The 19,996-nt window shown below is 41.5% G+C and overlaps 2 protein-coding genes across 2 annotated transcripts in view; one reads left to right on the top strand and one right to left on the bottom strand.

The window, feature by feature from the left end:
* The window catches only part of LOC127053211 (uncharacterized), a 361,256-nt gene that overhangs the window by 171,476 nt on the left and 169,784 nt on the right, over positions 1-19,996 (top strand). The gene's annotated exons all lie outside the window — the stretch shown is intronic.
* The window catches only part of PRKAR2A (protein kinase cAMP-dependent type II regulatory subunit alpha), a 138,540-nt gene that overhangs the window by 9,696 nt on the left and 108,848 nt on the right, over positions 1-19,996 (bottom strand). The window contains exons 6-7 of the mRNA XM_050957510.1: positions 10,989-11,142; positions 2,570-2,671 (exon numbers count right to left, since the gene is read on the bottom strand). Of these exons, the coding sequence (XP_050813467.1) occupies positions 2,570-2,671; positions 10,989-11,142 (256 nt within the window). The remainder of the gene's footprint in view (positions 1-2,569; positions 2,672-10,988; positions 11,143-19,996) is intronic.

The raw sequence follows: 19,996 nt of genomic DNA, 5'->3' as shown, positions 1-19,996 counted from the left end.
ACATTCCACTTGTCTGTTACACATATATCATAATATACAACAGGCATCTGTTGTTGTTATTTTTAAGGGCCCACAAACATGCTCATCTCCCTGCCCAGAAGAGCATAAAGTCTAAATGCAAACATGGCAGACAAGCTAGAGTTAATAAACAAAAGTAAACTAAAAACAGCTGAGAGGCACAAGAGGAAAGACAATAATCCACATAGTTAGTCAGGCATATACACATCATGAAGGTTTGGGGCAAAATGGCAGAAGTGAATCTTTAGGTCCCCCTGCCCCATCTCTCCTTTCCATTCTCTCCATATATCAACTACTGATGTTCTTTTATACGCTATTTATCCAGGAACCTTCTCTGTAACCTTCTTGTACATGGTCACTTCAAATCCCATAGGGCAGCATTTCCCCAACTTGGGATGCTGCTTGTGTAGGGAAAGCCCCTGGCAGGCTGGTCTATTTACCTGCCATGTCGGCAGGTCCGGCCGATCACAGCTCCCACTGGCCGTGGTTCACTGCTCCAGGCCAATGGGAGCGGCTGGAAGCAACGCGGGCTGAGGGACATACTGGCCGCCGCTTCCAGCCGCTCCCATTGGCCTGGAGCGGTGAACTGCGGCCAGCAGGAGCCGCAATCAGCTGAACCTGTGGACACGGCAGGTAAACAAACCAGTCCGGCCCATCTGGGGCTTTCCCTACACAGGCAGTGTCCCAAGTTTGGGAAACACTGCCACAGGTAAATCTCTCCTCTGGTTAATATCTAGCCAACACATCTAATTGCAGTTCAAAGTGTTGCCACATAATGGATTTGAGTTTGTAACTAACTCCCAGGACACCAGCTGTGTCATCTTCCAGCTAAGTGATCAGAAGAAATCCCATGGTTCTAGATTCTCTTTGACAGCTCTGTCTCTGAACCTTGAAATGTCTTCATGATGGTGCAAGTCTTGTCATTAGGGATGAAAATCTAAGCTATATGTAATTTTAATTGCTGTAAGGATGCCCAGAAACTAGGTGATGGCCCTTTTTTACAAATGTAAATACTACATCACAGACAACCCTCACATTTAGGATAGATCAACTTGACATTGGATATTTTCTAGGGGAAAAGCCTTGGGAGGGTTAACCGGTGCAGAAAGAAGTTTATGACCTGTGAAGATACAATCTGCAGGAACTAGATGCGATCATTCTGGTGGGGTAGAAGTAGATGGCATGGGAAGGATGAGAGAGAGCTGATGGCACTCCTGAGCAATTAGGACCTGAAGCCATGTGAAGCTTTTCCTATTCTTATGTACTACACCAAAAAGAATGTTTGCTATGCCCTTTGAGATCAGCATGCCATACAACTGACAGTGAGCGCCTGGGAGTTACTGCTTTTTCTAGTGTCATAGACAGAGAACCAAATTCAACAATGGAGTAAATGGAGATTGACTCTATTGACTTTAGTGGCGTTTACTCATTTATTCCAGAGCTGAATTTAACCCTATGTACATATGACTAATTTGCAAGGGGAAAGTCAAATGTGTTAACTTGGCTGCAGTTTAAAGGCTTGTTGTTTTAATGATGATAAATTAGAAATTAAAAATTAGAAAGCAGTTGTATGAAATACATATTCCTGAGTCTTCACGTATAGGCAAGAGACAATAGTTTAAAAGAGATTAATCTTACACTAAAGCTCACACTTCTTCTTGTCCACTTAGCCTCTCAAGAGAGAATTGAGGAGACAAGCGTGGCGGCAAAAACAGTTCAGAAAGTTCTAACTCTACACCAAGGATGATACATCAGTAATGGATTTAAATCTTACTCAACTAATCTTGTGCATGCGTATCTCAAAGGTACTGAAATGAGTTATTTTACATACAATATAAACAAAGTTCGCCATGCAATAAGCCACCAAAAATGCTAATGAGATTTTTTCTATTTTCCTAAATATTTATGAGACATTTTAGTGCTCAGGAAGGTCCCAGTGATGGAGCTGGTTTAACCCAGGTACAGAGAGCAGAGGCTGTGGACATTTCCTCCCATAGATTTGCCAATACACCTCTGTCCTGACCTGTATCACCATGTTTTTTCCACCCCTTGAGCAAAGACTGCCAGTCACAGCTAACCATAATACTTTGCTTTTCTCTAGCACCTTCCATCTAAGGATCTGAAAGTGCTTTACAAACATAATTAAGCCTTAGAGAGCACCCCGATGAGGAAACCAAGGCAAAGAGACGTTAAGTCATTGTGTAAATTAACAACACATCAGTACCATACTCTAGAAGAGAACCCTGACTCCTTAACTCCATTCCTTGCTTTAAACAACGTTGTTTTCCGAATGCATGGTGATTGAAGAAGGTACATATGGTATTTAAGATTAAATCAGCAAACTTTCATTCCACTTGCGACTGAAGGAAGGATTTGAACAAAATTTTTGCATAACTGCTATAAAAGACATTAAGTTGTTCTACTAAGGTAGTGTTACTGTAACTTCTATTTCAAACTGTGCTCTAGTAAAGATCCAACAAGAATCCCATCTACTTGAAAAGCATCAATAACAGCAGACTCTCGAAAGCGAATGCTAATAAAACAGCTTTACCTCTAGCGATTTAAGAAGGGGCACAGACTCAATAAATAATTCAAAAGTCTTCCTCTTCTTCGCATTGTTTTTCAATATAATTCTTCTGAATGTCACTCGATCCTGTAAGAGAAAGGATAGAAAAGTAGATTATCTCCTTTGGACAAAATGGCAAGTGCTTTAAGAGATATGCAGACTGATGCTCTCTCTCCACAAAGTAGGACTGTTGCTGTGATGGTACCTCCCATAAGGCTCTATGGAAATATGCTTAGAATGTGTTTTATGCTACATATGCCATGTAACATATCTCCGTAAAGGTTATGATCTATTGAATGTATTAATTCTATTTGCATGCATGTATCATTTTTGTATTCGATGTTATGAATGTTGGCTGTGTACTGGCTTGATTTCTAAATAACCTTAGTAGAGCATCTGATCAGTTCCTGGAGAAAGGAATGTTGAAATTAAGTACCTAATCAAGAGACACTTAAAGGACAATGGATTTTGGAATGCTCCAATCCACATAAGAAGTCTACTTGAGGACATTCAAGGTACCATGTAAACAATAGATGCTACCTGTAAAAACTGAGTCACGCATGGACATGTGACTTGCCCAGGTGTCTCCTAAACTCAATCTTGGAGCTGGACTTCGCATAGGAGTGAGGAGGGGGTCTCCACCCATAAGAGAAAGTCTATTTAAACCCCTGGGAGACCCCTCCGTTTTGTCTTCAGCTGGCTAAAGAGAGAGCCTTTCCACCTCCCAGGATACTTGGAAGAAACTGGAACAAAGGGCAGTGACTGCAAGGGGTGTGAGTGATTGCTGGACCCAGCCTAAAAGGAGATTAGTCTGTAAAAGGAGCATTCTGGAACTGGTGAGGATTTTATCTGTATTCAGTTTGATTAGATGTAGATTTGCGCATTTTATTTTATTTTGCTTGGTGACTTACTTTGTTCTGTCTGCTACTACTTGGAACCACTTAACTCCTACTTTCTGTATTTAATAAAATCATTTTTTACTTATTAACTAACTCAGAGTATGTATTAATACCTGGGGGAGCAAACCGCCATGCATCTCTCTCTATCAGTGTTATAGAGGGTGAGCAATTTATGAGTTTACCCTGTATCAGCTTTATACAGGGTAAAATGGATTTATTTGGGTTTAGACCCCATTGGGAGTTGGGCATCTGAGTGTTAAAGACAGGAACACTTCTATGAGCTGCTTTCAGGTAAACCTGCAGCTTTGGGGCAAGTAATTTGTTGGAGCAGACGGGTGTGTCTGGCTCAGCAAGACAGGGCACTGGAATCCTGAGCTGGCAGGGAAAACAGGGGCAGAAGCAGTCTGGGCACATCAGGTGGCAGCTCCCAGGAGTTTCTGTGATCCAACCCGTCACAGCTACAAAAATGCTAGTTTATAAACAGGGTGTTTAAAAAGTCTATTAAAATTGTGCTATATTAATCAAATAATTGGCACTGCTGATGGCTGCTGTAAAAAGGACCTACTGTAATAGAAATCAGAAGTTAGGAGTTGTTGAAAACTGATAAGGGAAGCAAAGGGACACAAGGAGAAATCTATAGCCAATAGAGTTAAAGACAAGGAGGAGACTTTTTAAAATATATTAGGAACAAAAAGAATCCTGACTCTGATATTGGTCCACTGCTAGATGGAAATGGTAGAACTGTCAATAATGCATAAAAGCATAAGTGTTCAGTAAATATTCCTGTTCTGTATTTGGGGGGAAAACACAGAGGATATAGTCTCATATGGTGACAGCACTCTCCACTCCACTAGTATCTCTGGACGATGTTAAACAGAAGCTGCTAAAATTAGACTTTTTAAATCAGCAGGTCCAGATAACTTGCATCCAAGTGTTTTAAAAGAGCTGGCTGACGAGCTTGCTGGACAGTTAATGCTGATTTTCTCTAAGTCCTGGAGCACTGGGGAAGTTCCAGATCACTGGAAGAAAGCTAATGGTGTAACAATTTTTAAAAAGAGTAAATGAGATGACTTGGGTAATTACAGGTCTGTCAGCCTGACATCAATCCCAGGAAAGATAGTGGAGAGGCTGATACGGGACTTAATTAATAAAGTATTAAAGGAGGGTAGTAATTAATGCAAAACAACATGGGTTTATGGAAAATAGATCCTGTCAAACTAACCTGATTTTTTGATGAGATTACAAGTTTGGCAGATAAAGGTAATAGTGTTGATGTAACATACTTAGACTTCTGTACAGCGTTTGACTCGATACTGCGCAACATTTTGATTAAAAAACCAGAACGATATTAAAATTAACATGACACACATTAAATGGATTGATAACTGATAGGTCTCAAAATATAACTGTGAACAGGAAATTGTCATTAAGCATGTGTTTCCAGTGGGGTCCTGAAGGGATCAGTTCTTGGCCCTATACTATTTAACATTTTTATCAAAGACCTGGAATATAAAATCAGAACTGATTAATTTTGCAGATGACAGAAAAATTGGGGGAGTGGTAAATAATGATGAGGACAAATCACCAATTCAGCACAATCTGGATTACTTGGTAAACTGGGCACAAGCAAACAATGTGCGTCTTAATATGGCTAAATATATACATCTAGGAACAAAGAATGTAGGTCACACTTACAGAAGGGGGACTCTATCCTTTGAGGCAGTGACTCTGAAAAAGGTTGGGGGGTCATGATGGATTCTTGCAGTGGAACATGAGCTCCCAAAGTGACACTGTGGCCAAAACAGCATAAGCAGTCCTGGGATGCATAAAGAAGGGAATGTCAAATAGGAGTTGAGAGGTTATTTTACCTCTCTTTTTGGCATTAGTGTGATTGGTCATGGAATATTGTGTCCAGTTCCGGTGCCCACAATTCAAGAAGAAAGTTGATAAATTGGACAGGGTTCAGAGAAGAGCCACAAGAATGATTAAAGGATTAGAACACATACCTTATAGTGCTAGACTCTAAGAACTCAATACATTTAACTTAAAGAGAAGGTTAAGGGGTGACTTGATCAATGTAGTCACTAGGTAGTAGCGTTTGACCAAATGAGATTAAGCTTGTTCAATATCTGCAGGGGTTGTTCACCTCATATTTTTGTATCAGAAATATTTAGCTTTCTTGAGAACTTCTTCTCAGCAGGCTAAGGGACAAATAGTACAAACATAGGGACAAAATCAGAAAAGCTAAGGCACAGAATGAGTTCCACCTAGCAAGGGCCATAAAAGACAATAAAAGATGTTTTTAAATATATATTAGGAAAATATGAATGAATGAATATGTCTTCTACTTGATGGGGAAGCAGAGCCAATAAATGATCACATCAAGAAAGCTCAGGTGTTTAATACCTATTTTGCTTCACTCTTCACTTTAAAGGTGACCAGGTATTCAGCACAATTATATTAACAGGGGAAAGGAACACAAACCAAGATAGGGACAGAACACGTTAAAGACTACATAAGTTAGATAAGTTAGATGTATATTTAAGATGGCAGGGCCTGATTAAATTCATCCTAGAGTATTTAAGGAACTACTGAAGCAATCTTGGAAACGTTAGGGAGTCACATTGAGAACTCATGGAGGGTGGGTGAGGTCCCAGAGGACTAGAGAAAGGAAAACACAGCACCTGTCTTTGAGAAGGAGGACAAAGGAGCATAGACCAGTCAGACTAACTTTGATACCTGGAAAGATAGTGGAACAAATAATTAAACAGTCAGTTTGTAAGCATCTAAAGCATAAAAGGGTTATAAGAAATAGCAACATGAATTTGTCAAGAAGAAATCATGCCAAACCAACCTAATTTCCTTCTTGAACAGGGTTACTGGCCTAGCGGGGCACACAGCAGCAATGATATACCTTGATTTTACTAAGTGTTTTGACACAGTCCTGCATGATATTGTCATGAGCAAACTAGGGAAATTTGGTCTAGATTAAATTTCTATAAGGTGGGTGCATAACTGGTTGAAAACTCATACTCCTGTAAGAGTAGTTATCAATGGCTTACTGTCAAAGTGAGAACGCATATCTTGTGGAGTCCCACGGGGGTCTGATACTATTTTCATTAATGACTTGGATAATGGAGTGGAGAGTATGCTTATAACATTTGAAGATGACATCCAACTGGGAGGGGTTGCAAGAACTTTGGAGAACAGGGTTAGAATTCAAAAAAATCTTGAAAATTAGAGAATTGGTCTGAAATCAACAAGATGAAATTCAGTAAAGATAAGTGCAAAGCACTACACATAGGAAGAAATAACTACAAAATGGGGAATAATTGACTAGGTGGTAGTACTGCTGAAGAGGATCTGGTGGTTACAGTGGATCACAAACTGAATAATTCAACGATGTGATGCAGTTGTGAAAAAGGCTGATATTCTGGGGTATATTAACAGGAATGTCATATATAAATATGGGAGATAGTTATCCCATTCTGCTCAGCACTAGTGAGGCCTCAGCTGGAGGAGTAAATACTGTACCCAGTTGTAGGTGCCATGCTGTAGGAAAGATGTGGATACATTTGAGAGAGCCCAGAAAAGAGCAACAAAAATAATAAAATGTTTAGAAAACCTGACCTATGAGGAATAGTTAAAAAACTGGATGTTTAGGCTGGAGAAAAGATGATAGAGGGGGGACCTGATAATCTTCAAATATGTTTAGAGCTTTTATAAAGAGGACAGTGTTTATTTGGTCCTTCATGTCCACTGAAGGTCGGACAAGAAGTAAAGGGGTCTGTGACCCTACACCCCATATTAGTCACAGAGATATGCTTATTGTATAAATATGGCACAACTAAGATATGTTTTATGCAAGATGGATCATGTGAGGTATCTTGGAAAGGTTATGATTTACTGAATGTGATTATCCAATTTGTATGCATGTATCATTTCTGCATCTGAAGTTAAAAAAAATATTGACTATGTAATAATTACAACTGTGTTTTCACCTGGGGAATGCCCACCAGACAGTATGCAAACAGCCTGGATGGGCCATTAGGAAGGACAACAGGACTTTGAAGATGCTAATCCCTCTTGACTGAGAAGTTTCCTGGGATGCTGCTTTAACACTGCAGGGTCAGGTGATATGTCACCTGGTACTGGACATCATTTTGGACTTCTGGTATTTTTCTACTGGAAGGGGGTGAGGGACAAACTAGGGAACAAAGAATTCCCGCCATATGTAAATCCTATTTAAGGCTGAGGAGGGAGTTCATCTTGGTTCTTCTCCACTGTCTCCCCGCACAAGAAGGAAGACTGCTGAAAACACCTGAAGAAACAAAGGAATTAAGCTGGGGGCAAGGCCTGAGCCCAGGCGAGAAAGGTCAGCCTGTGAAACAAATACCTGGAGATTCAAGCTGCAAGCAGTGCAGTTTACCTTCAGGAAACTCTGCAACCTGCACAAAACAACACTTAGGGTAAGAATTTGCTAATATTAACCAGTTAATTTAGTGTAATAAGCTTAGTTTGCGTGTTTTGTTTTAGTTGCCCAGCGATCTGCTTTGTTCTGTTTGCTATCCTTCATAATCACTTAAAATCTACCTTTTATAGTTAATAAACTTCTTTTTTGTTTATTCTAAAACCCAGTTTGTGCAACTCAGGATGGAGGGGAGTAACTGTGCATATCTTCCTCCACACTGAGGGAGGGAGCGAATTTCATGAGCTTACACTGTATAGACCATATAATTTTGGGTTTACACTCTGGAAGGCGTGCGCACCTCTGTGCTGGGCAGTTCCCCAAGCTGAGTCTTCCCACACAGACTCTGTGCGATTCTATGGCTGGGTGAGTCCCTACCTGTGTGTATGTGTGTGCAGCAGGAAGGATGATGGAGCCCAGGCTGGTGGAACGGGCGGGCTCAGTGGGACCCCAAAACATCAGGTGGCATCCCGGAAGGGGGTCCAACCCATCACAGGGTTAGTTTACAGCAAGGGAGATTTAGGTTAGATATTGGGAAAATCCTTCTAACTATAAGGGTAGTTAAACCCGGAATATGTTGTGGAATCTCCATCATTGGAGAGTTTTTGAACAAGTTAGACAAACACCTGTCATGGATGGTCTAGGTTTACTTGGTCCTGCCTCTGTGCAGGGGGCTGTGCTTGATGTCTTCTCAAGGTAATGAGGGCCTAGCTGAGCATTTTAGGTATGCTGGCAGAGCAAGAGCCAGATCTTAGAGAGGTTATGATGGAAACAATAGTAAGATCTGGGCACAGCTTAGAGCAGGGGTTCTCAATTTTTCTTTCTGAGCACCCTCCCCTCCTGCCCCCAACATGCTATAAAAACTCCACAGCCCACCTGTGCCACAATAACTGGTTTTCTGGATATACAAGCCTAGGCTGGCGTTAGGGGATAGCAAGCCGGGCAATTGCCTGGGGCCCCCATGAAGCTACATTGCTTAGGCTTCAGCTCCAGGTGGTGGTGTTCAGGGCTCCAGGCTTCAGCCCCATGTGGTGGGGCTTCAGCTTTCTGCCCTGGGCCCAGTGAGTCTAATGCTGCCCCGCTTGGTGGCCCCTCTGAAACCTGCTCGCTGCCCCCTAGGGGTCCCCAGACTCCTAGTTGAGAGCCACTGGCCTTGAGTATTGGTGTAGACAGATGGCTGAGTCACGGATGACACTCAATCTGTGGCCTGAGTGACAGAAAGGACGGTGATGTTAGCAGAGAAAGAAGACAAGAAGTTCAGTCTTGGCCAAAAGAAAGAGAAAATGGGGTCACTGGAGGAGAAGAGCGAGTGAGAAACACCTAATGAAAAGCACAAGGAAAACAGAGTTTTGGGGGACAAGGGGAAAAATGAAGTCACAGCAAAATCTTGCTGATCTTTTCTTTGTAATAGCTGGTTACATCTTGTGTGGAGAGGCAGAAGACACAGGAGCAAAGTATGATTTCAGGAAGGCATCAGAGGTTAGGAATGAGTGTGGGGATGTGGGTTTGAGAGTCAGTGAGGGAGGACAAGGGCTTCTGTTTGATCAGGAGGAAGGCAGAACTGAAAGAGGGAAGTATGCATGTTATTGAGTCTCTCTCCAGAAGCATTCAGTGGCACAGGAGCAAGATAAATCAGATGTTGGGAGTCAATACTCTTCACTGCTTTGCAAGAGACCTAGATTTGATTACTGATCTTAGTCTCTGACTCTTGCTGAGATGGGCTGGCAGTGCTGGGGAGGTAGCTAAAGGCTCCTGAGTGGAAGAGAGAGAGAGTCATTCCTGTGGTTTAGTAAGTAGCTGAGAGCTGAAGTGAGGTGCTTGAGACAGTTCTACTTCAGAGTGATGAAGATATGTTAAAGAGAAAAGCATAGAGCAGGCAAAGGGATCGTGGGAAAATAACCATAATTATGGCTAGACAAATCAACTTCATTTCAGCTTAAAGGTAACTGGAATAAAAAGTCCTTTTATTCACTTTTTCTAATGAGCTCCACGTGCAGGTGGTTCATTTTACATTTTTTAGCCTGTTTTGTTACAGAAACTAACTGGATCCCCACACTACTCCCAGGTTAGCTTATCAGAATCTTTCCTTTCCTTTATGAACTGCAGACAAAAAGAGAAGTCAATCTTCTGAGTGTGCACTGAGATTGCACAAACACACTGGTGCGTAATAGCTTATCAATCACATAATCAAGGTCATAATGCACAGTCAGCCTTTACTGATAGTTGCTGAGGAGCCCTGTGTACTATACGACAAACTTCAAAGGCTTCTGAGGTATTACAGTCATTTTATGACGTGAACCACAGCAGATGAGTAACGCAGAGCACTATGAAGGCAGACCTTACACAAATACTGTAGAGAAAAGGACAATATAGGAAGCTCTGATTTCTAAAAATCACATTTAACAAGCTAACCCAGAAACAAAAGCAGCAGTATTGTCTATTAGCCCAAAAGGTGGGAACAAATCTCTAAGCTGTGCCTAACCTAGGACCTCTTCCACAGTAATGCGAAGCAGGGACCATGAACATCATGAAAGCTACAGTTTGTCCTTGGGAAAATGAACAAATCTTTTGGTGTCTTTTCCTACACCCTCAGAGTGAGTGCTTCAGATTACCTGACAGGCTAACGAGAAAGAGAACGACAACTGTTCCCGTGAGAGAGAGGAAGATGCTAAGAAGTTAACATTCTTGCCTCCCCACTCCTAGATGGGTGGGGCTGCTCTCCTAATATAAAATACCTGCATCCGTTACCTTCTCTCTATCCCTCGGCAGTATGAAAAAAACAGACTAACTAGCAAAAGCTTTACATCGCAGCCCCTCTGAAATGATCAAATGACCCTCCCTAATCGATCTAGAGTTATGATTTATTGACAGATTGTTTTAGGGAAGTGCACAATGAACTCTGGGTTGAAATAATCAATCATGATAAAATAGCTATTTGCATATAGACATGCAATGGGAAAAAGTAACAGCTGATGGACGTGGTGCATTAATTAGTCTTTAACATTGGAGGCACCTGAGAATAATGTTCCACACTTACCAGTCCCCAAAGGGCTCCTTCTGTTGTGGCAACAATGGTAGCGGCTCTAGGAGTGTTGTACATCAACGCCAGTTCCCCAAAACTGCCGTGATTGTCGTAACGGCCGACACAACGAGGCTGGCTGTCTCGTGTTACAAAGATATCATACAATCCCCTGGGAAAAAGGAAAAAATACTGTTCATTAGACCAAATTACAGCACTGCTAATAAAACAGTGCTTTCCACAGTTGGCTCAAATACAAATTATGCAAACGTTTTCCTATCTCTGATCTGTGTACAAAGAGCACATGCTCTGCTCAGTTTGCCATTATCTGTTGTAGGCTATTTCTAAGTAAGATGCCTTCAAAACACCTCCCCCTTCACAATGCATTTTAACTCCTTGAAGCCTCCCTTTGACAGTCTTGATCAGGGCTCTCTGCTTTCTTCTGAAATTATTACTTGGGCTTCCTGACTTTGCTATTGTAGAACTGATTAATACAATTGTTTTTCATTGTTCACTTTATTAATGTAACTTCATAAGTAAAGTTTTATGAATGAAACAACATTCATTCATAAAATCGGTTACCCCAATAACTGGCTAATTGACAATTAAGATGTTTGTTAAGAGCCATAGCTGTTCAGCCAGTTGTCCTTGTAAGTTTCACTATCAATCCACTCCTGCTTAAATCACTGAGACTTGCACTGTTTTAGTACTGTAACTTCTGTTTACTGTTTGCCATTCACTACACTTGTCTACTTCTGTTCACTGTTTGCCATATTGTAAATTCAAACTCCATTTTACAAATGCTTACTCCATTTTGTAAGCTTGCTGCAACCTTCATTTTTGCAAAACCCTGCTGTAATCTTATTAGTTGAGATGTGTGAATGGGGTATGTATGGATGATGGAATCAACCTCCAGCACCAGCCTGTCCTGATGAAATAGAGTTCAGACACCAAGGGCTGAAGATGCAGACAACAACCCTAACGAAGTAAGAAGAGTCCACCCTAAAAAGAAAAGAACAAAGGTACAATAGAAGGAAGATCAAAGCCAGGTCCGAGTCTGAAAGTCATGACTGCAATTGACAGGTGCTCAATCACATCGAACCCAGAGGCAACGTGACACAGCAAGACCTATAGACTCCAGATTCAAACTAAAGCCTATGAAAAGGATGGGTGAGATGGAAGACTTTGGAGGGTAATGTTCTGCCGCCAAGATGGGAGCGCAGACTCAGCCCTTCCTTGTGCTCGGATTTCCAGGCCCGTTAGCTGCCACAAGCTATGAACCCAAGCTGCAAACTCAAGCCACAGACTCAAGCTATGTTCAGGACTGGTAACTATACAGCAGTTGCAGAACATCTGTTGGATGTGTGTGTGTGGATATGTGTATGTATATAGGTATTAGATATTAGTTATTAGTCATAAATCAAATTGTGCGTTATCATAATAAATGCAGCATCTTTGTCTTGCCCCCTAAAATGATCCTGTGTAGTTTTGTCTGCATAACACTATGCCTAGCAGATGTCACTGGGTTTAAGAGCTTTTTCAGTTAGGCTAACTGCTGCTAATTCTGATGTTTGAGGTGCCTGGCTCTTTAAAAGACATTTGGTCAAACTATATTTGAGAGTGGGGGAAAGAAAGGGCATGAATGTGTCTCCTTCAGTTAAGCTGAGAAGATGCACCAAGAGGGCTTTTGCTGCATTGGACGAGGATTCCAAGTACTAGGGCAGTCCAAATGAGTTTCTCTGGTTATTCCATTTACAATAAGAGAATCATAGAAATGTAGAGCTGGAAAATACCTTAAGAAGTTGTCATGGTTTTCAGAGGTGTAATCCAGACCAGTGAGGGATTTATCACCTCTTACCCTGTAACCTCGAGTGGCTCACAATGACTTGCTACTGGGACACTCACAGCAACAAATATGCAGGTCACACCCTGAATGCCTATGTGCTATGCAACCAGCCCTGGGTCAGCAACTTTGACCCCAGCAGCCTATCTACAGACCCCCAGCCCCACTCTGACTTCCACCAGCCTTGATAACAACTAGCAAGGTGACCCCAACACACTCCCCATCCTGAATTTTCCCCAAACCCTGTGCTCTGCAATCACCAGCCTTCTCCTGGACAGTTCAGAGAAATAATAAGGTTTATCTGTTCCTTTAAAGAGACAAAAGCACATTACAGCTTTTTAACTTAACTGGAGTATATAAACTCTTCCCTGTAAACTCAGCACTGAGTTGGTTTATAGTAAAAAAATAAAACAAATGTATTAACAATAGGACAAAGTTATGTGCTGCAAAGTAAAAGGAATACAGTTAGAAACTGCTACAGGCAAATAAAAGTGAAAATGCATCTGAGCGTCTAAAACTTTATCTAGGAAGCTACAGGCTTTGTTCAAGATGATGGTTTCTCTTACCAGTCTCCCTAGCCATGGCTGACTCTCCCTCAGTCAGAACCTTCCACAGAAGTACAAGATGCTGGCTTCCCTTGTTTTCGTAAGTGACAGATCTTTGCCTTTGCAGGTTTCATCCCCTCCTGGGTTGACGGATCCATCTTTCTCAGCTGCAAGAGCTCTAGCCTCTTGTGCCTGGTCTAGTGATGGATAACTTAGGGATGTTCTCTGCCCTCCCTTTATAGTCTAATAAACCTTTGAAAAGCATTTCTCTCAAAGTTCATAGACCCTGCTGTTTCTCCCTTCCTGTGGGCTTCTCATTCCCCATCTGATTTCTATGTAAATGGGGCTTACATTGTTTTAGTCACACCTTGCTTAATTTCTTTGGAGACAGGGAGATAGCTATAACGTTCCCCCCTGTCTGGGAGAGACCTGTTTCTCCCTTTGTTTGGGTCACAGATTGTAAAGCATAATATTAAGGAGTATTCATAATTCCCTATGTAGTGTTAATAAATACAATTCACAAATATACTGATCACCAGTGTGTGTCATAGGCTTTCATAGAAGACCTCGCTCAACACACTTTTATCATATAGTAATATTGTATGCAATCAGTAGATTCAATTTCTGATCACTTGAGGTTCAGCCTCCACCTTGTCTTTATAGACGGGCAAAAATCTGTAATGTATTCTTTGAAAAGTAAGACACAGTCAAACTTCTTTCTCTTCCTGGGTATAGATGCCATGCTGTCTCCTCCCCTAGTTGTTAGCTTGCTAGTTTAGGTTACCTAATATGTAAATAGACTTTCATTCTCTCTGCCTGATGACCAGACTGCTCAGAGAAGCAAACATTTCTTTGTTTAGGGCAGACTGTTTACTGATTTTCACTGACATTCCTGATTTAAACACATTTTAGTCATAGTTCTAGCATATATCCATAATGTTTAATACACACCACATACATATATCATGCAAGAATATTGAGTTGGGGTACACTGAATTTGTCAGGCCAGCTGAAACTCATTACATGATACCCAGGAGCCCCCTACCCTCTAGCCCTGGGATGCTCTTAGGGTCACACCTCCCCCATTACAATGCTGCAGGAGGGTTAGCCACTGGCTGACCCAGAGGCAGAAGGTTAGAGCCCTCTTTCCTGGACAATGCATCTGCCACGCATTTTCCTTCCCTGTGGAAGAAACCTGTTTTCTCACCTTTGTCTGTTTACAGCTCCAGGACATAATATCAGAGTATCCATAATTTCATATACAGAGTTGTTACAAAAACATTTCAGTGACATTAATGACCAGTGTGTTATTAGATTTCAAACGATATATTATCTGTCACCTTTTAAAGAAATAACATGACACAGTTTCTAACACAGAGTTTCTAACACAGTAGCGAACCTCAAATGGGCCTCTGATACAGAGGTCATCTACTCCATCCCGCTGTGCTGAGGCGGGACCAAGTATACCTAGAGTCCCATATGCATTAGCAGACTCTGCACTGCCACCAAGCCAACCAACTGTCAGGGATGGTCGATGGCACTACCTCTGAATCATACCTTCCCTCATGAAAAGACAAAGATTTCCTACATTTTAATGTTATAAGGGAAGTGTCTGAGCAGGAATGATGCATCTGAGGAATACCCTAATAGAGTCATTCCTTGGAACACACACATTAGTCAAGGAGAATTTCTGAAAGATGTAATCTCTAGAGGAAAAACAGCCAATTAATCTGTTCATGGAAGAGAACCCCAGGAAAACCACCACATCAAGCTTTTATATAGACTTAATGTTGGGTGCAAAGCTATAATCTTCAACAGCAAACTGGAGAGAATATTATTTACCTCCCATAGGGTGTCAACTGCCACCTAGAAATAAGAGAATTGTCAGAAATAGCAGCAAGTGGAACTCTTTAATGAATACATTTAAGAACAAATAGAGTCCACTAAGTTAAGTCCTAGCTGGCAGCATCAGTCAAGCAGCAGTTAGGAGTGATGACTGCATACCCTGGCATTGGATATGAGTTATCTTTGAACTATGCTATTTCTAAAACAAGCACTGGGTGCAGCTCTGTGCCAACAACACTTGCAGATAGCTCCACCATATTGATGCTTCCTGCACAGACACCTCAACTCAGGCCTGGGCTACAGTAGCAGGTGGGGTGGGGTTCCAACTAAGATACACAACTTCAGCTATGCTATTCGCGCAGCTGAAGTCGAAGTATCTTAGCTCGACTTACCTGGCCGTCCTCGCGGCAGGCGACTCTCCTGCCGAGGTGGAGTACGAGCGTCGATTAGCAGATTGATTTATTGTGTCCAGATGAGATACGATAAATCGATCCCTGATACATCGAACACTACCTGCCGATCCGGCGGGTAATATAGACATACCCTCAGAAACTATAGTGTATCAGGTGTGGGAAAGCTTTGCAACAAACCCACAAGTTGGCATTCCTGCCTCAAAGCCTTTCAGACCAAAAGATTAAATTTAGTTTGCTGGGTCAATTCCAGCTATGTCTGAGTCAGGCTTGTGAACATTTCAGGAGACACCCCAAAGCAATCCAAGAGTTACCAGTCTCAGCTGAGGCACTCTCCTTTCATTCAGAAAGCTAAGGTTGAAGACAGAAGAATAGGGGAATAGCCTACTATGTCTACAAAAGACTTTGACCCTTGGAACCATATTACTTAATTATATATGGAATACAGACAAGAGAAAACACAATTTCAATAAGCTAACAGAAGGCCACTCTAGCAGTGAACAGTGAACTACCAATGCCACATGCAGGTAACAGAGACACTATGAACAATAAACCTATTAAGGGAAGCATAAGGGCATCAAGAGAGGATAGGCGTAAGAACTCCCAAAAGAAAGCAAACATCGATATTGATAGGAGCAATAGTCAGATGGGTGATACAGTTAGTGCAAGGACTATACCTAATCCAGCTAGGAAATTGGGCAAGGTCAAACAACAAATGTTTGTACACTAATGCAAGGGTCTGGGCAATAAAATGGAGGAGCTAGAACTGCCAGTATACGACATGAAACTGAATATTATAGCGATAGCAGCAGTCAGATGAATAGCAGCTCCATAGCAGGGGAGGATGCAGCCTGAAACCCACTTAAGTTTCTGGGTAGACACTGATGTTCACTTGGCTATGTCTGCAATAGATACAAATAGTTTGAGAGACTCTAAAAGGTTTAATTCTGTCCAAATAATGTGCTAATGCTCGCCTAACATCCAACGTGTGATGGGCAGCATCCTCTCTAGTCTGATGGGGTTTAGTGTGGAAAACTGGCAGATTAATAGCCTGACTGATATGGAAGTTGAAGATGACTTTGGGTAAGAACCCTGGTACGGTTGGAGGGATACTTTATCTTTGAAGAAGATAGCGTCAAAGACAAGATTAACCATCAAATCACCTAACTCACCAAGTCTTTAAGCATAATTAACTGCACTACTAGAAAGGCAGTTTCCATGGAAAAGTTTAAACCCATACAATTATTATTATTAAGGATACAAGAGCAAACTATCCCAATGCACAGGAAAGATAAGAAGTACAGTAACAAAACACCCTAGCTTAACCAGTAGATCTTCAATAACCAGAAATTCAAAAAGCAGAAACTATATCAAATTATAAATGATGAATATATATTAAAAAACCACCACCACCACAAGCATGTAGGGACAAAATTAGAAAGGCCAAGGCACAAAATGAGATTAAACCAGCTAGGGACATAAACGTTAACCAGAAAACACAAATACATTAGAAGCAAGAGGAAGATTAATGACAGAGTAGGCCCATTACTCAATAAGGACGAAAAGACAATAACAGAAAATGCAGCTGTGGCCGAAGTGTTAAATAAATTTGTTTCAGTTTTCACCAAAAGGTTAGCAGTGATTGGACCACTAACATAGTGAACATCAGTGCAAATAAGGAAGAATCTGAGGCTAAAATAGGGAAAGAACAAGTTAAGAATTACTTAGACAAGTTAGATGTCTTCAAGTCAGCAGAGCCTGATGAAATACATCTAGAATACTTAAGGAACAGATGATGAATCTCTGAGCCATTAGTGATTATCTTTCAGCACTCATGGAGGACGGGAGAGATCCCAGAGGGCAAGAAAAGGGTAAATATAGTACTTATTTATAAAAAGGGGAATATGGTCTATAATCCCCTGGGTTGTCCAATCAGTTTAATTTTGGTACTTGGAAAAATAATGGTGCAAATAATCAAACAATCAATTTGTAAGTATCTAGAAGACAATAAGGTGATAAATAACAGTCATAGATTTGTCAAGAATAAATCATGTCAAACCAACCTAAAATCCTTCTTTGTGAATGGGAGGGAAGAATTAAATATGATATATCTCGAATTTAGAAAGGCTTTTTATACTGTCTTACCTGTCATCCTCATAAGCAAACTAGGGAAAAGGTACCCCAGATGAACCTACTATATACAGTGGGTGCACAACTGGTAACTATCAGTGGTTCACAGAGTCAAACTGGAAGGGCATATCAACTGGGGTCCTGCAGAGGTCTGTCTTTTGCTCAGTGCAAGGCAATATCTTCACAAATCATTAAGATAATGGCACAGAGAGAATTCTTGTAAAGTTTGCAGACGACACCAAACTGGGAGGGGCTGTAGGAGCTTTGGAGGACAGGATTAGAATTCAAAATGATCTTGACAAACTGAAGAAATGGTGTGAAATAAATAGGATGAAATTCAATAAGGACAAATGCAAAGTACTGCATACAGGAAGGAATAATCAACTGCACAAATATAAAATAGGAAATGACTGCCTAGGAAAGAGCACCGAAGAAAGGATCTGGGGGTTATAATGGATCACAAACTAAATGTGAGTCAACTTCATAATACTGTTGCAAAAAGAGTGAATATAATTCTGGGATTTGTTAGCAGGAGTTTTGTAAACAAGACAAGAAAAGTAATGCTTCCACTCTACCCAAAACTGATAAGGCCTCAGCTGGAGTACTGTATCCAGTTCTGGGCACCCTACTTTGGGAATGATGTGGACAGCAACAAAAATGATTAAAGATCTAGAAAACATGACCTATGAGAAAAAATTGGGTTTGTTTAGTCTAGAGAGGAGAAGACTGCGGAGGTGGGAAACATAACAACAGTCTTCAAGTACATAAAAGGTTGTTTTAAGGAGGAGGGTGATAAATTGTTCTCCTTATCCACTGAGGACAGGACAAGGACAAAAAATAATAGGCTTAAATTGCAGCAAGGGAGATTTAGATTAGACATTAGGAACTGTATGGGTAGTGAAGCATGGGAAGAAATTACCGAGGAAGGCTGTGGAATCTGCGTCATTCAAGATTTTTAAGAACCGGTTAGACAAACACCTGTCAGAGACAGTCTAGATAATATTTAGTCTTGCTTCAGCGCACTGAACTGGACTAGATGACCTCTGAGGTCCCCTCCAGTCCTGTATTTCTGTAATTCTAAGCAGTTAGTGGTTCAAAGGGAGTTTCATCAGAGAATTAAGAACTAAACTGAAATCTCAAGCTGTGCTGGGTTCTCCGCCGTTTGGGAAGAGATTTGATAAACTCTGATGAATCTGGAAGTTGCAGGATGTGCAAATGCCAAGAAATCTTCCACAGGAGAATGAAATCCTGTAATGGCCACCATGTGGACTTTAATGGAGCTCAAAGACAGACCTCCTTTCTTCAGAATGAAAAAGTATTCTAGAACCTCCGAAATGGGAGAGCTGACGGGAAACAGAGGAAAGTAAGTGCACAGACTTTCTGAAGGCAAATGTTCCATGTGGATTCCCTTCTGCTGTTGATTAGGACTTCTTTAACCTTTCTGGAACAGGAGAGTTCTAACTCTGAGAGCTGCCTAAGCACCACGCCTTGAACCACAGAGTGTTCAGGTGGAGGTGACAAATGTTCCCCAAGTCCTGAGTAAGAAGACTGGGCATCAGAGGGACATTGATGGCCAGCCAGGAGGAGAGGTGAAGCAGATGAGCTCCCCCTCCAAGGAGGAACGCGGCCAAAACTATTGTGACAGTGGGAGGAAGATGGTTGAAGGGAACCCTGAGCAAACCTTCTCCGGACTCTTCAGTCGGTCGAGGGCTACTACTACACAGCTGGGAATAGCGAGCTATTTGTTCAGACTGTATATAAACTGTCCTGGGCAGGTTTGGAAGCAGTGCAGATAAGCCTATTTGGAAGGAGCATGAGGAGCTGCAGGCATGATCTCACAGCGACCTGTGGTGTCAACTGGACTCATGCAATTAAGTATGTCAGACTGAGAAATCTGTTCTAAGGTAGGTTTTGGATGTCGAGGCATCAAAAGTGGCCCCTTTGAACGTTATCAACTGTCAAGGTAAGAGGGAGGACTTTGCAGTATTGAGCTGATGGAGTGCTTGAGGAAGAGAAACTCAGCCTTCTTTACTGTGGTTCGCACTTCAGTGTAGGAACGCACCTGGAGAAGCCAAATGTTGAGATAGGGAAAGAGTACTACTTCCCCAGGTGAAGCTGCGGGGTCACTACCACTATAATTTTTGTAAACGCTCCAAGGGTGGCAGAGAGTCCGAAAGGGAGGACTCCCTGATCTACATGAATCGTTGGAATCTCTTATGAGAGAGGTGTATCACAACATGAAAACATGCATCT

The sequence above is a fragment of the Gopherus flavomarginatus genome, chromosome 6 (genome assembly GCF_025201925.1).
Source record: "Gopherus flavomarginatus isolate rGopFla2 chromosome 6, rGopFla2.mat.asm, whole genome shotgun sequence".
NCBI classification, from domain to species: Eukaryota; Metazoa; Chordata; order Testudines; family Testudinidae; genus Gopherus; species Gopherus flavomarginatus.
The sequence above is the reverse complement of the archived record's forward strand: the minus strand, read 5'-3'. Positions and strand labels throughout refer to the sequence as shown.